The 20,901-nt window shown below is 37.6% G+C and overlaps 1 protein-coding gene across 1 annotated transcript in view; it reads left to right on the forward strand.

Moving 5' to 3' along the window:
- Nucleotides 1–20,901, forward strand: part of LOC126020122 (Fc receptor-like protein 1) — a 109,816-nt gene that overhangs the window by 71,666 nt on the left and 17,249 nt on the right. Inside the window, exons 3-7 of the mRNA XM_049781594.1 lie at nt 6,847–6,982; nt 16,834–17,121; nt 17,270–17,548; nt 17,873–17,989; nt 19,184–19,211. Coding sequence (XP_049637551.1) covers nt 6,847–6,982; nt 16,834–17,121; nt 17,270–17,548; nt 17,873–17,989; nt 19,184–19,211 — 848 coding nt within the window. The remainder of the gene's footprint in view (nt 1–6,846; nt 6,983–16,833; nt 17,122–17,269; nt 17,549–17,872; nt 17,990–19,183; nt 19,212–20,901) is intronic.

Raw genomic sequence — 20,901 nt, forward strand, 5'->3', positions numbered from 1 at the left:
GAAGTGTTCCTGTTTTTTCAATTTCATGAAAGAGTCTTGCCAGGATTGGTAGAAGTTTCTCTTGAAAGGTTTGAAAGAATTCATTAGTAAATCCATCTGGACCTGGACTTTTCTTTTTGAGCAGACATTTGATTACTGTCTTAATTTCCTCAATGGTGATGGGTGTGTTTAGATATGCTACATCCTCTTCATTCAACCATGGAAGATTATAAGAGTCCAAAAATTTATGCATTTTTTTCCAGGTTTTCACATTTAGTGGCAGAGTTTCTCAAAGTAGTTTCTGATTACCCTTTGGATCTCTACCGTATCAGTAGTAATCTCTCCTTTTTCATTTATAATATGAGTTATCAAGTTTCTCTCTCTCTTTCTTTGTTAGTTTTGCCAATGGTCTATCAATCTTGTTTATTTTTTCAAAGAAACAACCTCTGCTTTCATTTATCTTTTAGATTGTTTTTCAGGTTTCCACTTCATTGATTTCTGCTCTCAGCTTTGTTATTTCCTTCTGTCTCCCTATTTTTGGATCCTTTTGTTGAGTACTTTATAATTCTATGAGCTGCGTCATTAAACTATTCAGGTATGCCCCTTCTTCTTTCCTGATGTGTGCTTGCAAAGCTATAAATTTTCCTCTCAGTACCACTTTTGCTGTGTCCCATAAGTTCTGATAGTTTGTGTCTCCATTGTCATTTGTTTCTAGGAAATTTTTGATTTCCTCCTTGATTTCATCTCGGACCCACTGGTTATTCAGTATTAGAATGTTTAACTTCCAGGTATTAAAGTTTTTCTTCTGTGTCCCTTTGTGGTTCACATATAATTTCAAGGCCTTGTGGTCAGCAAAGGTAGCCTGCAAAATTTCTATCCTCTTGATATTATGGAGGTATGTTTTATGTGCTAGCATGTAGTCTATCCTGGATAATGTCCCATGTATATTAGAGAAGAATGTGTATCTGGGCTTTGAGGGTGGAGTGTCCTATATATATATCTACTAGGCTTCTTTCTTCCATTCCTCTTTTCAGGTCTAGTATATTCTTGTTGGGTTTCAGTCTGGTTGACCTGTCAAGTGTTGACAATGTCGTGTTGAGGTCTCCCACAATTATTGTGTTGTTATTGATATTATTTTTCAGATTTGTCAACAATTGTATTAAATATTTTGCTGGCCCCTCATTCGGTGCATATATGTTTAGGAGAGTGATTTCTTCCTGCTATTTGTATTGATTAATACAAAATGTCCATATTTGTCCCTTACAACTTTCCTAAGTATAAAGTTTGCATCATCTGATATTAGTATGGCCACTCCAGCTTTTTTATGGGTGTTGTTTGCTTGGATGATTTTTCTCCAGCCTTTTATTTTGAGTCTATGTTTGTTCTGACTATTCAGGTGTGTTTCTTGTAGGCAGCAGAAGTTTGGATTGAGTTTTTTGATCCATTTAGCCACTCTGTGTCTCTTAACTGGTGCATTTAGTCCATTGGCATTGAGAGAAAGAATAGTCCTGGGAGTTAGTGCCATCTTTATATCAAAGTTTGGTGTGTCTGTTGGTCAGTCTGGTCTTAAAGTAGGCCATTCAATTCTTCTTTTAAGAATGGTTTTGAGTCTGTAAAGTTTCTGAGCTGTTGTTTGTCTGTGAAACCATGTATTGTTCCTTCAAACCTGAAAGTGAGTTTTGCTGGGTGCAGTATTCTAGGTGAAGCATTTATTTCATTGAGTTTTATCACTATGTCCCACCACTGCCTTCTGGCCTTGAGTGTTTCCGGTGACAGATCTGCAGTAAATCTCAAGGATTTTCCCTTGAATGTAATTTCTCTTTTCGATCTTGCTGATTTCAGAATTCTCTCTCTCTCTCTCTCTCTCTCTCTCTCTCTCTCTCTCTCTCTCTCTCTCTCTCTCTCTCTCTCTCTCTCTCTCTCTCTCTCTCTCCATATATATATTTGTGGGATTCGTCATTGTGACTACAATGTGCCTTGGGGTGTTTTTTCTGGGGTCTCTTTTGGTTGGTACTCTTCGGGCATGCAGGATTTGATTACATGTATTCATTAGCTATGGTAGTTTCTCTTTAATGATGTTCTTGACCATTGATTCTTCCTGGAGATTTTCTTCCTGGGTCTCTGGGACTCCAATGATTCTTAAGTTGTTTCTGTTGAGCTTATCATAGACTTTTATTTTCATCTGTTCCCATTCTTTGAGTAATTTTTCCATTGTTCGTTTGCTTTAAGGCTTTTTTCCAATTTCTTCTGCTGTATGGAATTGTTATTCATCTCATCTTCCAGTGTACTAATTCTATTCTCAGCTGCTGTTAACCCGTGGGAAAGCTCAACCATGTTTTACTTCAATTCATCTACTGAGTTTTTCAGACCTGTTATTTGACCTGAAATTTCAGTTTGGAGTTTTCTGATTCCTATCTTCATATTCTCTAGATTCTTATTAGTGTTCTCTTCTATACGTTCTTTGAGTTCTTTGAACATCTTCCATATTGCTATTCTAGACTCTTTATCTGAGAGACTGACTAGTTGGTTGGTCATGTTCAAGTCATCAGAGTTGCCATCATCATTCTATATGTCTGGCGCTGGCCTGCATTGTTTCCCCATTGTCACACTTCTATTGTGGGTTTTTCTACGTGTTGTGGTTGTATTCATTGGCTAAATGATGTGCACGGCCGGGAAGTGAAGCGGAGCGGCCATGATCCTCTGGCTCCACCCTTTCTGGGCTTGTAAACTCACCTTCAGGGAAGGCTCCAGGGAAGGCGAGCCGTCTGCAGATGAGCCACACACAGGATGAAATCAGGCCAAAAATGGTGCACAGCACAGAAGACAGGCAGATAGGGGTGCTGGCATCTGAGTTCTAGCAGAGTTCAGAGGCTTTCCCTTTCTGGGCTTGTAAAGTCAGCCATTTCTTACTCACTCACTTGCTCGCTGGGTAGCTTCAGGATGCAGTTTTTTGGGGGTTCGCTTCCCAGGGCTCTGAGGAGAGCTTGAAGGATTTAGGAAAGATAGAGGAGCACAGGACAGCGTTCTCTTTAGGTCCTCAGCTTCCTCAGAAGCAGAGATGTTTACTTCTAAAAGTTATAACCAACTTGGACTGTTTCTTGTAGAATTTTTATTGTTTAAGCCATTAATTTATTTAAAACATTTTTTTGCTTTAGAGCCAAAGCAATAGCACAGAAGGTAGGGCATTTGCTTTGCATGTGACCAACCAGGGTTTGATCCCCAGCATTCCATTGGATCCCCCAGAGCCTGCCAAGAGTTATTTCTAAGTGCAGAGTCAAGAGTAGCCCCTGAACACTACTGGGTGTGGCCCAAAACCAAAAGAAATTTTTTTTGTCTCTTTAATCACTGTGATTTAGAATCTTATTATACTGCCACTGATTTATACGTACAACATTCCAACACCAGAGAATCTGCCATAATGCCAGTTTTATATCACCACTGTCTCAAGTTCCCCCCTTCACTCTCACATCACCAACCCAACCCCATTTCCCATATCTCACTGTCCTAGGAATCCCATTCTGTAGACTAGTTATTACAGTTTGTTGCTTTTGACTATTCATGGTACCTTTATTTTTTTCACGGTGCCTTTTATATTTAAAATATCACTTTACTGTTCACAGCAAAATTGAAAGTGTTGAGATTCACCATATACCTCTTCTGTCTAATTCCAAAGCAGAATATATTGCATAATATGTTCTGATACTTCTACTAACCTAAAAAAATCAATTGTATAGTTCTCTTGTAAGGTATACTAATGGATGTTCAGTGGATGATCCATCCCTATGTTTTCTAAGACTTGCACAATATTTTCATTATTTCTGCCATTCACCTGTTATGGTGGAATTCTTAAAGGAAAGGCATAAAACCAATGAAAACACTCAGTTTACTTTTCAACATGTATTTTTCTTCACAGGGAAAGGGACGACTCCGTGAAAAAATTGTCCAAGTCCATCATCTCCTGTTGTTCAGTTATTCTCCTTGTCTTATTTCCTGGAAAATATTTTGTCTAGTGAGGCAGCCATAAACAGTGACACCACAGAACAACAGCAAGTTGCCATGCAGCAGGAGGAAAGAGTGCTGACGAAGCAAATTGAAAATATTCAGAAAGAAAAGTGAGTTCCCAGGATCTTTATCTTGATTTTCCTTCTACCCTTTATTTTCCTTATTTATTAAATATGTTCTCTGTAGCAAGGACTGTGCCATGTGCTATAGAGGAATGGAGATAATATAAAATTCTTGTACACAGGTAGCAGTGTCACTCTAAGCAGGAAGTTCTCTGAGCTGAGACCTGAAGCTGCTGTAATTAAGAGGCTGTAATAAAGAGGAAATATGTGCAAGTCCAGGTGCCTCTCTCAGGACTGCCTCTTGCCAGTTCTGTAACATGATTCCAGGCATTCCTAGAGGAGTGACTTTGCTTCCTGCATCAGAATGTCTGCATGCCTAGCCAACAGTTCAAACTAATCCCTTTAAGTCCACAAGATGGGATTCCCTACCCCAGAAGTTGCTTTATGTTAGATGCCTCCAGCAATCACTGGCCTCTCTGTACTGCACAGCAGGCAGTGAAAACTGCTTCTTACAGAATCACTGCTGCTCTCATAGCCAAGAGTAAAGAGCTAAGCCAAGTAGATAAGAATACTCATGACAGGGGCTGGAGCAATGGTGCAAACAGTAGGGCATTTGCCTTGCACACAGATCATAGGACAGATCATGGTTTGATCTCCTGCTGTCCTATATGGTCCCCCAAGCCAGGAGTGATTTCTGAGGGCATAGCCAGGAGTAACCCCTGAGCATCACTGGGTGTGGCCAAAAAAATTTTTGTGAAAATTGTCTTATCTCACAATGGGCTCATTATATCATTGTCTGAAGGTTTACTAAACTGTTTATTGCTAGTTGGGCATTCCTTAGTTGGTTTTGTTTGTTGGCTAATGTGGCACCTAAGGTAATTTCACATCTAATGTGTTGCATCACTCTTGGAAAGTCAGTATTAAAATTCTGAAGGCTTAAGTGGCCATGCAATTCAGGACTTCGAGAACCCCTGGAACTGGGCTAATAAGCTCATGTGGAGACAGTAATGGTTCATGGATTGGCCTGGGTGCTGGAACTTCTAAAAGTACAGAATTGTAGGGTTTGAAATGGGGGAGGCAATCCCCCCAGGTCCAAAGAGTCCCTGGAGATGTTAGCCACAAAACCAACATTCTTGGAGTTTGGCAGTTAGGTGTCTCTGCAGAGATTAGAGAAAAAGCAGTGACGCTAACTATTGAAGTGGCAGCAATTATATGGTGGATCTGTAAGTGCGGCTGCCAGGGCTATAGCAGGATGGTGGAGTTGCTCTGCACCCCTCCTGTGGAGCCTCAGTGTGATCAGCTGCAAGGCTGGTATGATTTTTTGCCATTAGTTTTATCTCAATGTTGAGTGTTAGATGAGTCTATGGCACTGGCCTGATAGCAGACATGGTTAGTCAGCTCTTAATCCAGATTGCTTTCATATTCTCTTTCTATCCTTTCACTCTCCACCTCCTAAATCACAATTTATCTCTAGTTACCACATTAAAGCATTTGTGAACAGCCTTATGGTTGTTAATTTCATTATAGTATTTCATGATTCATTATGAGTTTACATTTATTAGTTTGTGTATTGATTATTCCATCATGGGTGGCACAAGCTGTAAGGTATCTGCCTTGTGCACACTAGCAGTTCATTCCCGGCGTCCCATATGGTCTCCCAAGCCAGCGATTTCTGAGCACATGGCCAGGAGTAACCCCTGAGTGTCACAGGGTGTGCCCCTCCAAAAAATAAGTGTATAAGCATCACCATCATGTGTATGTGACTCCTGATTACTTCAACATCAACAATAACAATGATGAAGAGAACAGGAAGATAAATGGAAGTCAAAGCAAAAGAACCAGTAGACTCAATATCTGAAAGGGAATAGAGTGATTATAGATATTTTGATTTGGGTGAAGGGAGAAGCAGTCAATACCACAAATGTCATGGCTAGTATTAAGGGGACACTATTCTTGAATGTTCAGAAATAATTTAATAATTTGTTTATGCCTATTGCCCCCTCTTTTTTTCTTTCCTCCTCCCTTCCTCTCTCCCTTCTTTCTTTTTCTCTCTTCCTTTATTCACTTTTCTTCCTTCCTTTCTTCACTTTTCTTCCTTCCTTCCTTTTGTTTTCTCACATAGAGTGGTTCTCAGGTGTTACTGCTAACTCCATACCCAGGGATCTCTCATCATCTTTGTGGACCAAGGGGACTGCTGGGAATGGGGACTCAAATGTAGGCTGGTCATATGCAAAGTAATTGCCCTACAGGCAGTACTATCATTCTAGTCCTGTTGTTTTCATTTCCAAACATCCTGCAGATTGTGATTTTGTTTTTGAGTTGTTTCATGCTCATTTATTAGTAAACTGAAGGTTAACATGTGGAAATTTGCATTTTACAAATATATTGACCCTGTCATTATAATCCACAACAGTCATACACTAACCTGGGGACAGCCATCTGGTGCCTGGCTTAATGATGTGTGTGTAATGTAACTATAATAGAAACTTTTGGGAAACAAAATAATTTTCTAATTAGACCTATTTGAGGAGACATTATCAGAGATGAAAAGCTGCCATTTAAGTTGCAGAAGGATCATAACTGCATGAGGTTCATTAAAGTCGAAAGCTGCCTTTTAAGAAATTACCCTTGAGATACTTAAGTTATTGAAAAAGACTCTGATATTAATGTGTATTATTTTCATAATGTAACTCAGTTACAAAAAAAACAACTTTCTTTTTTATTTTCTCAGCCTCCACAGGAAAACAAATTGGCCATCTTGAGCTGCAAGGATCTTATTATTTCTTTCTATTTTGGTCTATAGATGACTTCCGTTTATGACTTCCTCAAACATCTGACAAAAGGCTGCCAAGAGACCGAGGTGAAGTTTTGGGGTTTCAGTGAGATGGTATCTCCAATTACAGCGCTCATGCAGTTGAGGCTCTTGCTGTTCGCCTATGGTAAGTAGAGCACTCGAAGCAGGGGATGGTTGTTTATCCTTTGAGCCCCACCTCCTGCAAAGTTGTGGGACTTCTTTAGGGAGTCAAGTTTCTGCTCGATGATGTTCAGGCTTCTACTTCCATTGAAGGACTCAGAGTCAGGCAGACAGCGATAGATACTAGATAGCCATTACCTAGCAGGAAACTATCATCTTTATTTTATTTTATAGAAAACTTTGTTGGATTGCCAAATTATTAAGTTTATCTTCATTCTTGATGTTTTCAATAGCCACAGTAATAGTTGATATCCAGATTAGTTTTCTACTATCAATGGTACTTCCCTTTATTATTCCCTTGATCTCCCTTTTCTTATCATAAAACCCTACACTATCCATCACTAGCTTATTTACATCCAAATTCTTTGTTTTCAGCATTTCCCTTTCTCCCTGACTACATTATATTTGCAGTTTAATTTTTCTAGCACTTCATCTACAGAATATTATTTTCACTCCCAGGATTACTTTTCCATTGCCCATTTTATACTGTTTATTCCTCACTTCTCACTTTTCTCAGTAGAAATTCTGGAGTCCAACACACTACTGCCTTGGCTATCTTTATTGTTCTTTATACTTAACACTCCCCTGATTAACACATTTTTTTGTCTACTTCATACCTATATTTGTGCAACTGAATGTGACTCTAAACAAAAGGTACCACCCTGATGAATTAGTTTCTTTAAAATATACGATCACCCATCTCTGGTTGCCATCCATTGTGCCAAGGAATCTACCTAAAGGACAATTCTCTCCTATCTTTTGTGACTATTATTTTATACCTTCTTATTTTCCTTACAACTTTTTCATTTTTACTCTCAAATTATAAAAAAAAATCCATTTTATTATCAAATTATACATTGCTTTATATTTCACAGATAAAAGAAAAGCTATTAAAAGATAATTTCTTTATTTTTCTATTACCATATCTGTCTGTAGATCCACCACTATATTTATGTCTGCCTTTTCTCTTTTCCTAAGTGTATTGAACCAGAGTAATTGTTTTCTTCTGCTTTCTTCAAGATATTTTTATCTTTACCCATATAGCATTATTTTTGTAAAAATAAAATATTGTTTATCTTAATAGAAATGTGACCTGACAGTCTCTTCAATTTTCTGCTCATTTCTCTTTTTCCCTTTAGAAAGTTTCTGAGTTTTTACCTTTATTTCACCTAACTCCACTTATTATTTTAAATTTTATTTTATATTTATATTATAGAACTATTCACATTGTTGATAGTTCTGATTTTTAACTCTAGGATTTTTCATTTAATGAATTAATTTAGGGGGAACATAACTGTTGTGCTCAGGGCTTACTCCTGACTCTGCTCAGAAATCACTTGTGGTGGGCCTCAGGGGATCACACAGGGTGCCAGGAAGTAAATTAAGCTTGGTAGAAGTATCTTATTCATTGTACTATTTCTCCAGCCCCCTAATTAATATTTATATTCTTTCCCTCCTCCTTTCCTTGATTTTTGTTGCTACTATTGAAAGAGACTGAACTGCACATACACCTGGCTGTAGTATATACTGGGGATCATACATCAGATTTCAGTGCTCTCACATTTGGCCATGGTACTTATAGAGATTTGCACTTTTTTCTTATTAAATTTTTACTGAGGTATCATAGTTTGTAATAGTATTCAAATTATTATTTTGTAGTTACAGTGCTGCTATACCAATCTTTTTACCAATGTGCCAAGCTTTGGCCCATGATTCTGTCTCTCTATCCCAATTACCAGCCTCCCCCCCCCCCCCCAGCTCTTAGTTCTATTGATCTTGTCTCAGAATTTATTTTTATTGGGGACTACCTGGTCCTTTTAAATATTTTCTATATACACATTTCCAGGTGTTATCTCTAAGTACAGAGACAGAATTATAGCCTGAACATTACTGGCTATGTCAGAACAACCTCTCTCCAAACCAATTTTTTTATTCATGTCCTCAATATACTTATAGTCAAGTTTTTTCCCATTCCCAATCCCTGGTTTCTACTAACATATTGAAGGTATTTACAGTTCTTCTTTGATCTTTCCTGAATGTACTTTAGTCTTTCATTCCCAGTGCTCCACAGATACTGTTCTTACTAATATCCTCTTTCCATGAAGCCTCATCTACGGTTTAATTGTCATTTTTTGTCATATTGTATTAATCATGAGAGTTGATAGTTCTCTTTTTCAGATATGGTTTTTTTTTACTTGGCTTCCAGAATATCATACTTTGCTTTTATTCTAACTACACTTTTTCTTCTTTACTAACTTCAAATGTTTTATTTCCCAAGGTAATACTTAGATTTATCTAATCTAGAAATGAACCACACAAACTTCTCCAAATTATATGTCAGTCACCTGACATGCCACTTTTTGTTTAAAATAGTTAAAAATCAAACATAGGGGCCCATCAGGTAGGGCATTTGTCTTGCATATGGCTGATCCAGTTTTAATCTCCAGTATCCCATATGGTATCTGGAACCTGCCAAGAGAAATTGTTGAGCTCAGATGCAAGAAGAATTCCTGAACACAGTCAGGTATGGCCCAAAATCTGAAAACAAACCAAAACAAAGCATATTTTGATAATGAGCTTTGATCTCTCCTTTGAACACCTTTTATGGATCCAACTGCCATGGATTTGCCTCATAGACATTTTAAATTCAATATATTCAAGCAGATTTTTTAAACTATATGGCCCATCACCAAAAAGCCAAATGTGCTTATCCCCATAACTCTTCCAAACACATTACTACATTCTTCCAGTTGCTATGACCAAAAATCTAGGAGTCATATTTAATTTATTTTTATTTTTAAAATTTTTTATTCAATTCATATTAATTTTCACTAGACCTGAAATTTCCAACATTGCTTAATAAGTATTGCTTAACCCTAGACATCATTCTCATTCTTTTAGCCTAAGTGCACAGGACGTTCTCCCAGGACATGTTATTTTTGCATGCTTAGTTATATTCTCATTGTTTAAAGGCTTTTTCACAAATGTAAATTAACTCAGAACTGACTGTAGTTTCCCATCATATTTAGAATAAAACATTAAAGTATTACCAAGTCCACAAAGTGACTGGCTTTTGATTATTTATTATACATTAGTTTCTACCACAGTCTCTCCACCTACTCAATTTTAGGTGTACTTAAAATTTTTTTTACTCACCATGAAACCACAAAGTTATTTATGATTAACTTACAAGCATTCAGTGTTTTAACACCAAATGCTTCATTAGTGTTCACTTCCTTCTACCAATTCCCCATCCACACACCCCATTTGCCTCTTGTTTACCAGTCTGATTCTACAAGAAGCACTTTTAAAAAATATATTAATTTTTGCAATATGGTTTATTGTTGCTTTACCATAGCTCGATTTTCATTCTTTTAATTTTATTTTATTAAAAATCATTGGGATTTACAAAGTCCTTTATAGTTGAATTTCAGATATAAAATGAATCAAAGCCATTCCCAACACAAGTGTCAGCCTCCCTCCACAATGATCCTGGAGTATATCCTATACCACCACTCTGCCCCTGGGCCTGCCAGTCTAATAGGCCCATTTAAGTTTAGATTGTGAAAGTTTAAATATCTTGATTCTATTGTCATTGACTTTGGCTTGGATATTTAGGTATATCCAATTGTTTCTCCACCAATGCATCTGAGACTACTTGGCCCTTAGCCCCATCCTTTTTTTTTTTTTCTTTCTCAGTTTTATAGAAAAATGCAGAACTATATGGTAAAACAATGTAATCCATGTCCAAAGGTTCTATAAAAAAGACAGGAGCCCCTATTTAAAAGATAGGAAAAAATAATAAAAAGAGAAAACAAAAACAAAGTTTGTGGGGGGCAGTTTGTTTGTTTGATTTGGTTTTTGGGTGTTTGTTTTTTGTTTTTTGTTTTTTATATATTTGCATAGGCACAGCAAAACCTATAGAAAGGAAAAACAAACCTTTGGCCTAAAAACAAGGGGACCTCAGTCACGAAGTATCCTGCTATTAGACCAACTATAGCTCTGGGCATACTCAGTTGTCTAACCCCCAAATCTTTCTTTGTGGTCCAGTAAAAGTTCTTCTCAATCACAGTTGTTACAGTCAGGTTTCTGTAATTAGAGATCCTGGTTTTTGCACAAATCTTATGTTGAAGTCAGGGTGTTATGGAGCATCTTCTGATTTCATCTGACAGTTAGGTGATGATACATAGAACCCAGCCCTGAAAGCAAGTTGTTGTCAAGATGTCAGATAAACCCACCCAGCAAGTAGGTGCCAAGGCAGCATTTGTGCCTTCCCTGGTAGAAGTCTGATTCCTGGTGGTGATGCAGAAAACCATGCTGGTTCCACAGATGAAATCCAAGGTTCAGGGGTGAATGGCCATTGTCTGATTGTCTGAAGCCTAAGTCAGGTAACTATGACAAATATTCAGGGTAAAAGTCCCCCTGCAATATAAAATGTATGAGTTCCTATCTATATTAGGTAAGAATTTTATTTTATTTGTAAGAGTTCTCCATTTTAATGTGCCTATGCAAAAAAGGAACAATGCCACAAGATACTACTTATGCATATAAAGTAAAAATAACAAGCTAAAAAAATCCCTATAGCCTGGTTCTAACATGAACTCAGAACCCAAGAGAAACTTATTTACTAGAATTTCCTACTAAACAGATGCAGAAAAAGGAATGGAGAAAAATACCTCTACATAGGAAATAGACAGTAAGAATTAACCTATTAAGGAAACACATCTAAAGAAATTATTTGAAGATGATATACATGTCCACTTTAAGTCTTTTGAAATAAGGAGGGGGAGCATTAAATCTGGACACAACTTCAGCTGAGACATGGTCTTGTAGAGTCTGAGAAAAAGATCCCAGCAGTCACAGATCAGGAAATGTCCTGGAGCTGAGGGTTTCTTAAAAACCAAATCTGATATGAGCAGTAGTTTACAGCAAAGGGAGGCAGGAGAAAAGCTGCCACCAACAGCAAATCAGGAGCAGCAGTGCTGGAAATTAGTCTTTTCTCTCTTGGAGCTATTTCACAACTGGTTGGGGTGAGGGAATGCTCTGGTTCCTGAGGAGTTAAGAACTAAGGGTAAAAAGGCTTAAATAAGGAGAAATAACATATCAACTGTGAGAGAATGAGGGATAGAAAAGGATTTGTAAAATGGTAAGGGGGGCGGATATTGGGTGAATAGTTTTTCCCAATCTGTGGGTGGGCTTTATATCCTAGTCACTATTTCCTATGAGGTTCAGATGCTTCTCAGTTTAATGTAGTGTCATTTGTTTATCTCTGTTTCCACTTTTTGGGGCAGTGGTGTGAAGATGCCTTTAATCTCAATATCATGGAGTGTTTTACCTACATGTTCTTCTATAAATTTTATGATTTTGGGTCAAGGACTTTAATCCAATTGGATTTGGGTTTTTGTTGTTGTTGTTTTCTGGGGGCACATCTGGCAGTGGTGCTCAGGAATTACTCCTGGCTCTGGGCTCAGAAATCGCTCCTGCAGGCTCAAAATCCATATGGGATACTGGGAATTGAACCCAGGTCTGGATCCGCCAAGTGGAAGTCTAGTGCCCTATCACTATGCTATCTCTCCGGCCCCAACTTGGATTTGATTTTTGTGCATGGTTTTAGATGGAAGTCTGTGTTCTTTGTTGCAGGTGACTGACCAATTGTCACAATTGGCCATTGTAGATAGTTGCTGTCTAAAATCAATCAGATTGATGCTTACTTGACATCTATCTAAATAGATACCTTAAGAATTCTTCAGTGTAACCATTGTATTATTTTCATTTTAGAGAAAAGGAAAGGAAAAAAGCAAAGAAGTGAAATCTTTTTCGTTCCCAAGCTCATACAGCTTTAAGTGCCAACCCTCAAACTTACATAATTTGACTACAGAGTCTGCATTTTACTTAGAATTGAAAAGTTTTATAATTATAGCATAACTCAATGATATAACCAGAATATCAGAGAATATTTGGAGAAATTTGAATACTTTGGATCTCAACTCCTGTGTTTTGATTTTGGTCAGTAAAGAAACATCAGCTATTAAACATGAACCTTTTCACTCTCCTTGCCTGACTCTTGTTAGGAATCAGTGAGAGAATGGATTATCAATTATCAAGATATCTAAGAAGAGGATATAAGACTGAGAGAAAAGAAGCTACTAAGTACTTATGGAATAAAGGTATTGATTTCTGATTATAAAAGAGAGAAGTTATTGGAAATTACCCTATAATCATAAAAATGTTTTGTGAGTGAGTGTTTTGTGGATGATGTTGAAAGAAATGAAGAAAAAAGTAAGAGTAAACAAAAAAGGATGAAAAAATAAGAAAGGGAGTGAAGCTAAGAGGTGAGAAAAGGAGAGGAAGTGAGAACTACCAGAGACCAAGAAGGAGGAAGGGAATGCTAGAGAAAAGCTCTCTCCAGAGTAAAATTTATGGGATTATGTTTGACATTGTTTTCTTTGTGCTGATCTCTGCTGATTTCCCCTCTACCTCACTCTTTGTACCACCTGATGAGTTGCACTTCCCTTTCTTCTTCATGGTCTTTAAATATCTTGTCACTAGGGACCTAGAGAGCAAGATCTCTCTCTTGACAGCTATGAAATACTTTCACACAAGCTTCTGCATCTGACATCTTACTTGCTCAGCTAGAACAAATATTGCTCTTTCTCAAGACCACAGTCTTTTTTTCCGGGAAGTCCCACCACAGGGAGGGAGATAGTGTTTGCATATGAAAATCAAAAGATGTGAGATAGATTCCAGATCAATTTCTGCTCTTTCAGTCTCAGGGGCCCAAGAGCCTTTATAAATCTACAACTGGGCATTCCTTGAAAAGTGATGGAGGAGATGCCAAGACACACATCCAGGGAGAACAACCTCACTGCTTCTTTTTCTACTCCTAAAAATTTTCTGCAATCACAAATGCTACCCTGGTACATTTTCTCTTTCATACCCTAAATTATTCGAGTTTGCTTCATTGTTTGATCCCAATTCAAAATAGAACCTTTATCAGCTGAAAAGGGGAAAAAATCTCCCTCTTCAATCATCTCCATGAAAGGATATTCAAATTCATGTGAGAGCTCTCCTATGCAGAAAATATCTCAAGAATTCATGTGAGAAATTCATGTGAGAGCTCTCCTATGCAGAAAATACCTCAAGAAAATCACCTCAAGAATATGGTTTGTATACATCTAGAAAACACAGAAACAGGAATTCCTGAAACTAGAGATACTGAGAAATAACACAACATTCTGGATTCCACAATGTGATGTATGTCTAAATCTAATTGAAGTTTTGTGTTATGCCAGGCACATATCTGGTCCATATTTTAAAACTATGCTTTGCTCAATTTTTTGAGAAAAATCAAAACAACTCAGCTATGCTCAATTTTTACACCTGACCCTGTGCTCAGGGGTCATTCCTAATGGTGCTGGATAGGGACCTCATGGGTTACTGAGATCACCCCATGGGGTACCCTGTTAACACATGTAAGGTCTGCTATACTATCTCTCCACTGGCTCAGCATTGACTTTTTAAGTATATGCCTAATTTTAAACCTAAGAGAAATTCAAAGTCTCATCCAGAATAAAGAAACACAGCTTCTCCCACCAGAAATTTCCTCTGGAGTCTCTGTGTCTAGGATCTTGCTGAAACAAGTTCTTAGTTTACCATATTGTTAATGAAGGGGTACCATGCATATTGCATTATCCCCTTTAAGCACCCAGTTGTCCAGAGTGATCAGTTCTAACTATCAGTGTCACAGTGGACCATTCACTATCCTAACTGCATTTACCACTCTTCATGGAAAGCTTCTTACCATTTATTGGTCTTCCTGATCCTCATCTCTATTGTCTCTAGATATTATTACCAGACACTCTTTTATTTTTCTTGTATACCACAAATGAGTGAGATTAGTTTATGTCTGTCCTTCTTCTGACACATTTCACTCAGCATGATAATTTCCATATCTATCTACATATAAGCAAGTTTCAATACTTCATTTTTCCTAATGGCTGCATAGCATATCACAATTTCTTTAGCCAATCATCTGTTCTCAGGTTGTTTCCAGATTCTAACTATCATAAATAGTGCTCTGGATTTATAGAATATATCTATAGGAGTTGTATTGCTGGATTATACGGAAGCTCAATTTCTAGTTTTTTAAGGAATGCCCATTTGTTTTCCAAAAAGACCCAACCAGTCTCCATTCCCATCAACAGTGAATGAGAGTGCCTTTCTCCTTGAATTGTGTCAGCACTGGTTGGTTGTTCTTTTTTTTTTTTTTTGTGGTGTGTCAACTAACTAATTTTTGTAAGTCTGTTCCAAAGCTGAGAACACAGTGCTTTATATAAAAATCTCTGAGATGCATTCTCTGGAATATATGTCTAATCTTTTTTTTTTCCTAGAGCTAATTGTCAGACCCCCTCAGCCAATCAAAGGACAATTAATGAATCTGACCTGTAAGATCCAAGTCCTCCCACAGAACATACATTTCTAGTTCTGCTTCTTCAAAGACTATTCATAATCTGTGCCCAGTCTGCAACAACTCAAAGTTCATATTAATGTCATGAGAAAAGAAGGCACGGTATCCTAATAGTGTGAAGCAAAGATAAAGTAAATCATTTAAAGGAGTAACAAAAATCTAAATAAATGTACACAGTGAGAGCCAGAGTGACCCCTAGGGGGTGGGTGGGGTGGGCAGAAATACAAATTGGTCTCTGACAATGGCTTCTATATAAGTAGGAGTAGTGAGATAGATGATCTATATTTCACTTAGTATCAGAACCTTAAGTTCTGATGCAGCAAGTTTATCCTTGCTGCTTCCATTCAAGCAAAGAGGAGCATTTATGAAACTCTTATTGTTTAACTTCATTGTATTGTAAAGTTTGGGGAACAACACATAACATACGGTCCCAACTTATAAGAAATTGGTGCTCATCTGGAATTCTGAACAATGAGTATGTGTCATGTAGGGTTGAACTAGTAAATCTGGATAAAAGAAAAAAATTGACTTAGCTAATAGGAGAAGATTTTGCTGAAGGATTTAAGCAAATGAAACTGGGAAACTGGTTATTAAAAATAATCATATAATGACAATGGATTGTTTTGTGATTCTGAATTATATTATCCCCATCAGAGTGACATATTTTCACAACTATTTCACTTTTGGATAAAGATATATTAATTGTACCATAAAACAAACATCTTCCGAACACATGAGATTTTTCTCAAACTTTCTAGAACTTTATTATAAAGCTAGGATGAACTAAAACAAAAAAGATACATAATTAATACACTGCACAGACTTCTAAAATATTAAATGATGTTTGATTGACCCCCTCACACAATAAGATACAGCTGTCGTTTCCATAAAAGAAAAGTAATTATATCAAGCACACACAGTAAGGGTTAGAACCAACTATTAAACATAGGAAGTTGGGCCCGGAGAGATAGCACAGCAGCGTTTGCCTTACAAGCAGCCGATCCAGGACCAAAGGTGGTTGGTTCAAATCCCGGTGTTCCATATGGTCCCCCGTGCCTGCCAGGAGCTATTTCCAAAACAAAAAAATTTAAACATAGGAAGTTGAATTGCAACCTGGACTCGTGCCGTTATTGTTGTGCCTTGAAAATGAATTCGTTCAGGTTCTAGTACTCACAGTTTCCAGATATATAATGCACATCCATATGATTTTCTTCCTACCCTATCAACACCAGCTCTATCAATTTCCAAACCAGCATTGACTTGGCCTGAATCCTTTGCTTTCAAGACTGTCCCGCCTTATAAAATTCCTCCTAACCAAGTCTTCCTCTGTCTTTTTTGTATTTGTGCAGGAATGCCTATAAAAAATGTGAAATTGGAGACTCACCCTCAAAGAGAACAAGTAGTGGAGGGGAAGAAGCTGGTTCTTATTTGTTCCGTCGATAAAGGCACAGGAGACATCACTTTCTCCTTTTATAAAGGGGCCGGAAGTATTCATTTGGAAACAAAGACTAGGCATTCACTGAAAGCAGAGTTTGAGATTCCAATGATGAAGGAGAGTGATGCTGAACTATATTACTGTATAGCTGACAATGGCTTTGGGCCCTCTGTCAGTGAGTTGGTGAACATCACTGTCAGAGGTAAGTTTATCTTTCATATTAATCAGCAGATCATAAAAGGGGTCCTGGTGTACTTGAGGAAATTGAATGGGGTTGTGTTTCTGAGGTGAAGGGGCTTGAATTGATCATATATCAAAGATTTTCTCTGATAGTCTCCTATTTCTGTCAGTTCCAGTGTCTCGCCCTGTCCTTACATTTGGGACTCTTAGGGACCGGGCCACGGTAGGAGACACCCTGGTGCTTCACTGTGAGACCCGGAAAGGATCTCCTCCCATTCTGTACTGGTTTTATCATGAAGATGTCTCCTTGGGTAATAGATCAGCTCCTGCTGGAGGAAGAGTGTCTTTCAACTTTTCTCTGATGGCAGAACATTCTGGAAACTACTCCTGCGAAGCTGAAAATGGCCTGGGGGCTCAGCACAGTGAAGTAGTGACGCTCAATGTCACAGGTATTCTTCAGGCCAAGAATTGCTTCATCGATGACTTTTTATGCGCCCTCTTTCTGGCCTATTTTTCTGGTCTATGCTATCAAAGATTGGGGGTGCTGTGGGATGTGCTATTGTGGGAGCTGTATCTGAGGGGAACTGGAGGACAAAAAGTTTGGACGTCTCACTTCTCATCATTATGAAAAGCTGAAAGTCCCTACATAAGTGAGTCTATGACCCACATCCTAACTCTGCCTCCCTCAGGAAGTGCAAACTTTGACCAAGATATTTGCTCTCTAAATACAAGTGCTTCTCTTTGGTAGCTTATGTATAGATCTCTCCTCTTAGTGCCCACAGAATACAAAGGAGATCCACTTCCTTCAGAAATCATTGAGGGATTGCTTGGCATCATTGGTTTCACCATATTAGCCCTATTATTTTTCTACTGGATCAAGAGAAAAATAGGTTAGTATTCATCAATATTTGTATTTGTTACTATGATCTTGTTTTCACCAAGATATTATAGGTACGTGGTAGTAATATTTTAAAAGTTATATATATCCATTAGATAATTTCAAATTTGCTCACCTCACAACATGGGGACAATATCTATTAAGTAATGCAACATATTAAGGGCTGGAGTGATCATATAGTGGATATGACTTTATATAAATATATAGTCAACACAAGACTGACCTGAATTTGATCCCTTGAGTGCTGCCAGTGAATGAGAACAGAGTCAGGAGCAATCCCTGAAAACCTCTAGGTGGTGCTCTCAGTAAAGAAATAAAAAAAAGTGAGCCTTTTTAATAAAGTTCTCCATCCCTATCTATGTGTTTTTAGTTGAGGGTTAGCTGTTATTTTGTGTGGTTTAATTCTTAAACAAAAATACAATTTAATTTAATTCAATTAACTATATGAAGAGGAATACAGATAGTTTATATTATCATGACCATCTTGCAGGTAGATCTAATGCATCCATTTCAATTTGCCTTAGTGTATAGTCCTGTGGTTTTCCTTCTTACTAGCATGTCGTGCACACATCTGTGTTTTATTAGATTTTTTTTCTGTTTTAGCTTCATGGCATCTTTTCCAAGAGGTTTCATGTGGTCACTCAGCCAATAATTTCTTCTATTAGTCTTCAACAGAAAAATAAGCTAGCTTCTTGTTCTTCGTGAAAATCACATATATTTTGTATGTGTAGTCTTGATATCTTGTTTTCAATTGATTAAACTAGAGAAAGAGCAAAGAACCTATTACAACATTTTCAGTTAAATTCACACTTTTTCTTGAATCTGTTTATAATATGACTGTGTAAGAGCCACCTGTTATGAAAAGATAGGTAGAGTATTTTTTTTGTCAAAACCAAGAAATATAATAAATGAACAGACTCAGAGGCTTTACTTAAATTCTAGCCCTGATAGTAACTGCCATTAGAAAACTCACTTAGCTATTCTAGACCTGAGGCCTTCTATATGCAAAAGAAAGTATCTGTCTAATTTGTTCATCAGACTAAAGGTCTCTGACTTCTGTGCTGGTTGCAGTGGGGCCTTATGGCTGGAGGCATAATCCCTGTGCACGAGTTGTCTGATAGCTCAGAGAACAGTACAAAGCGGAAGACCTGTCACTGTCGACTGATGTGTATGCTTTGCCTTTCAGGAAGACGTACAGCTGGGGATACACTCAGGTGAAGCCTTTGTTTTCTTCTTATGCATTTGATAATGTAAACAACAAACAGCAAACAAGAACACCAAGCCTCAAACCTATTTTGAACTGGTTTGCTTTTTTTCCCCCCATATTTCATTATGCCCCCATGGCCAATCCGGACATCTCTCACTAGTAACATTTTGCTATTTCTCTTCTTTTACTTATTCATTAATTTCAATCCTCTTATTACCATTATTAACTAATATCTTAACTAAGTCTGTGGAATATAAAACTATATTGCTTTGATTAATTTCATTTATTCATTTAATCAAATAACCAATATCAGAGGGATTGTCGGTCATTCTGGTGGACTTGAAGGTACCCAAACATGGAAACATACTATTTCCTTTTGTTTTGTTTTGTTTTGGGGCCACACCTGGCAGTGCTCAGGGGTTAATCCTGACTCTATGCTCAGAAATCACTCCTGGCAGGCTTAAAGGACCATATGGAATGCCGGGAATCAAACCCCAGGTCCGTCCAGGGTCGGTTGCATGCAAGGCAAATACCTCCCGCTGTACTATCTCTTCGGACCCAATATATATATACTCTTTTCTGTGATATAAACTTGGGAATAAAAACACACAGAAAATTGTTGAAGTGGTTTTTTCAAATTTAGAGTTAAAAGTAATTGGGAAATGGACATTGGTAAAGGGATTGATGTGGAAACAGTGCATAATTGAAACCCATCAAAAATAACATTGTATTTCATGATTACTAAATATATAAGAAATTTAAAAGTACTTCCATCTGGGGCAACTTATATTTAGTTGATATATTTTTTAGATGTTATGGTTTAACACATGCAATAGGTCAGGGTTTGATCTACTTGCAGTGACTGACCCCTGAGCACAGAGCTGAGAGTACCTACTGAGAACTTTTGGGTATGTTTCTTTAACAAAAAAGTATATATATATGATATAAATCATATGTATTATTCTCAAATCACAGTAATATTCTATCAGTAGTACATATACATGTTTATACATTTTTCCAGTCCCTTTTTCAAGGTATTTTCTCTTCATAGCAACCTGTTTTTTATATAAGTTTAATAAATATTTTTGTTTGTTTATTTGTTTGGGGGCTATACTGGCTCTTCACTTAGGAATCACTCCTATCAGGCTTGGGGAACCATGTGGGATGCTGGGGATTAAACCCAGGTTGGCTGTGAGCAAAGCAAGAACCTTACCAGCTATACTATCAATATATAATTTTTTGGTTTTGGTTTTGTTGTGTCACACCCAGCAGCGCTCAGGGGTTACTTTTGGTTCTATGCTCAGAAATAATTCCTGGCAGGCTCGGGAAACCATCTGGGATGCCAGGATTCGAACCACCTTCATTCTGCATGCAAGGCAAATGCCCTACCTTCATGCTATCTCTCCTGACCCTTAATCAATATTTTTAACATACTTTATTGATTGAGGTTCTGTGATTACAATGCCGTTAATGATTTTCTATGTACATAAATCTAATACCTGACCAGTGTACCCACCTTTCCCACAAAGGACCCAAATGCCCTTGGTTTCAACCCAACCCCACACACTCAGTGTATGTATCAGTACTCCCACTGTGCTGTCTTTAAGCCAATCTTGCTACCTTGCTGTGTATCTTTATGTCACACATATAGAAGATACTACTCTGTACCAATTTCTTTTCTTCTGATTAACTTCACT

Source organism: Suncus etruscus, chromosome 10 (assembly GCF_024139225.1).
Source record: "Suncus etruscus isolate mSunEtr1 chromosome 10, mSunEtr1.pri.cur, whole genome shotgun sequence".
NCBI lineage: Eukaryota > Metazoa > Chordata > Mammalia > Eulipotyphla > Soricidae > Suncus > Suncus etruscus.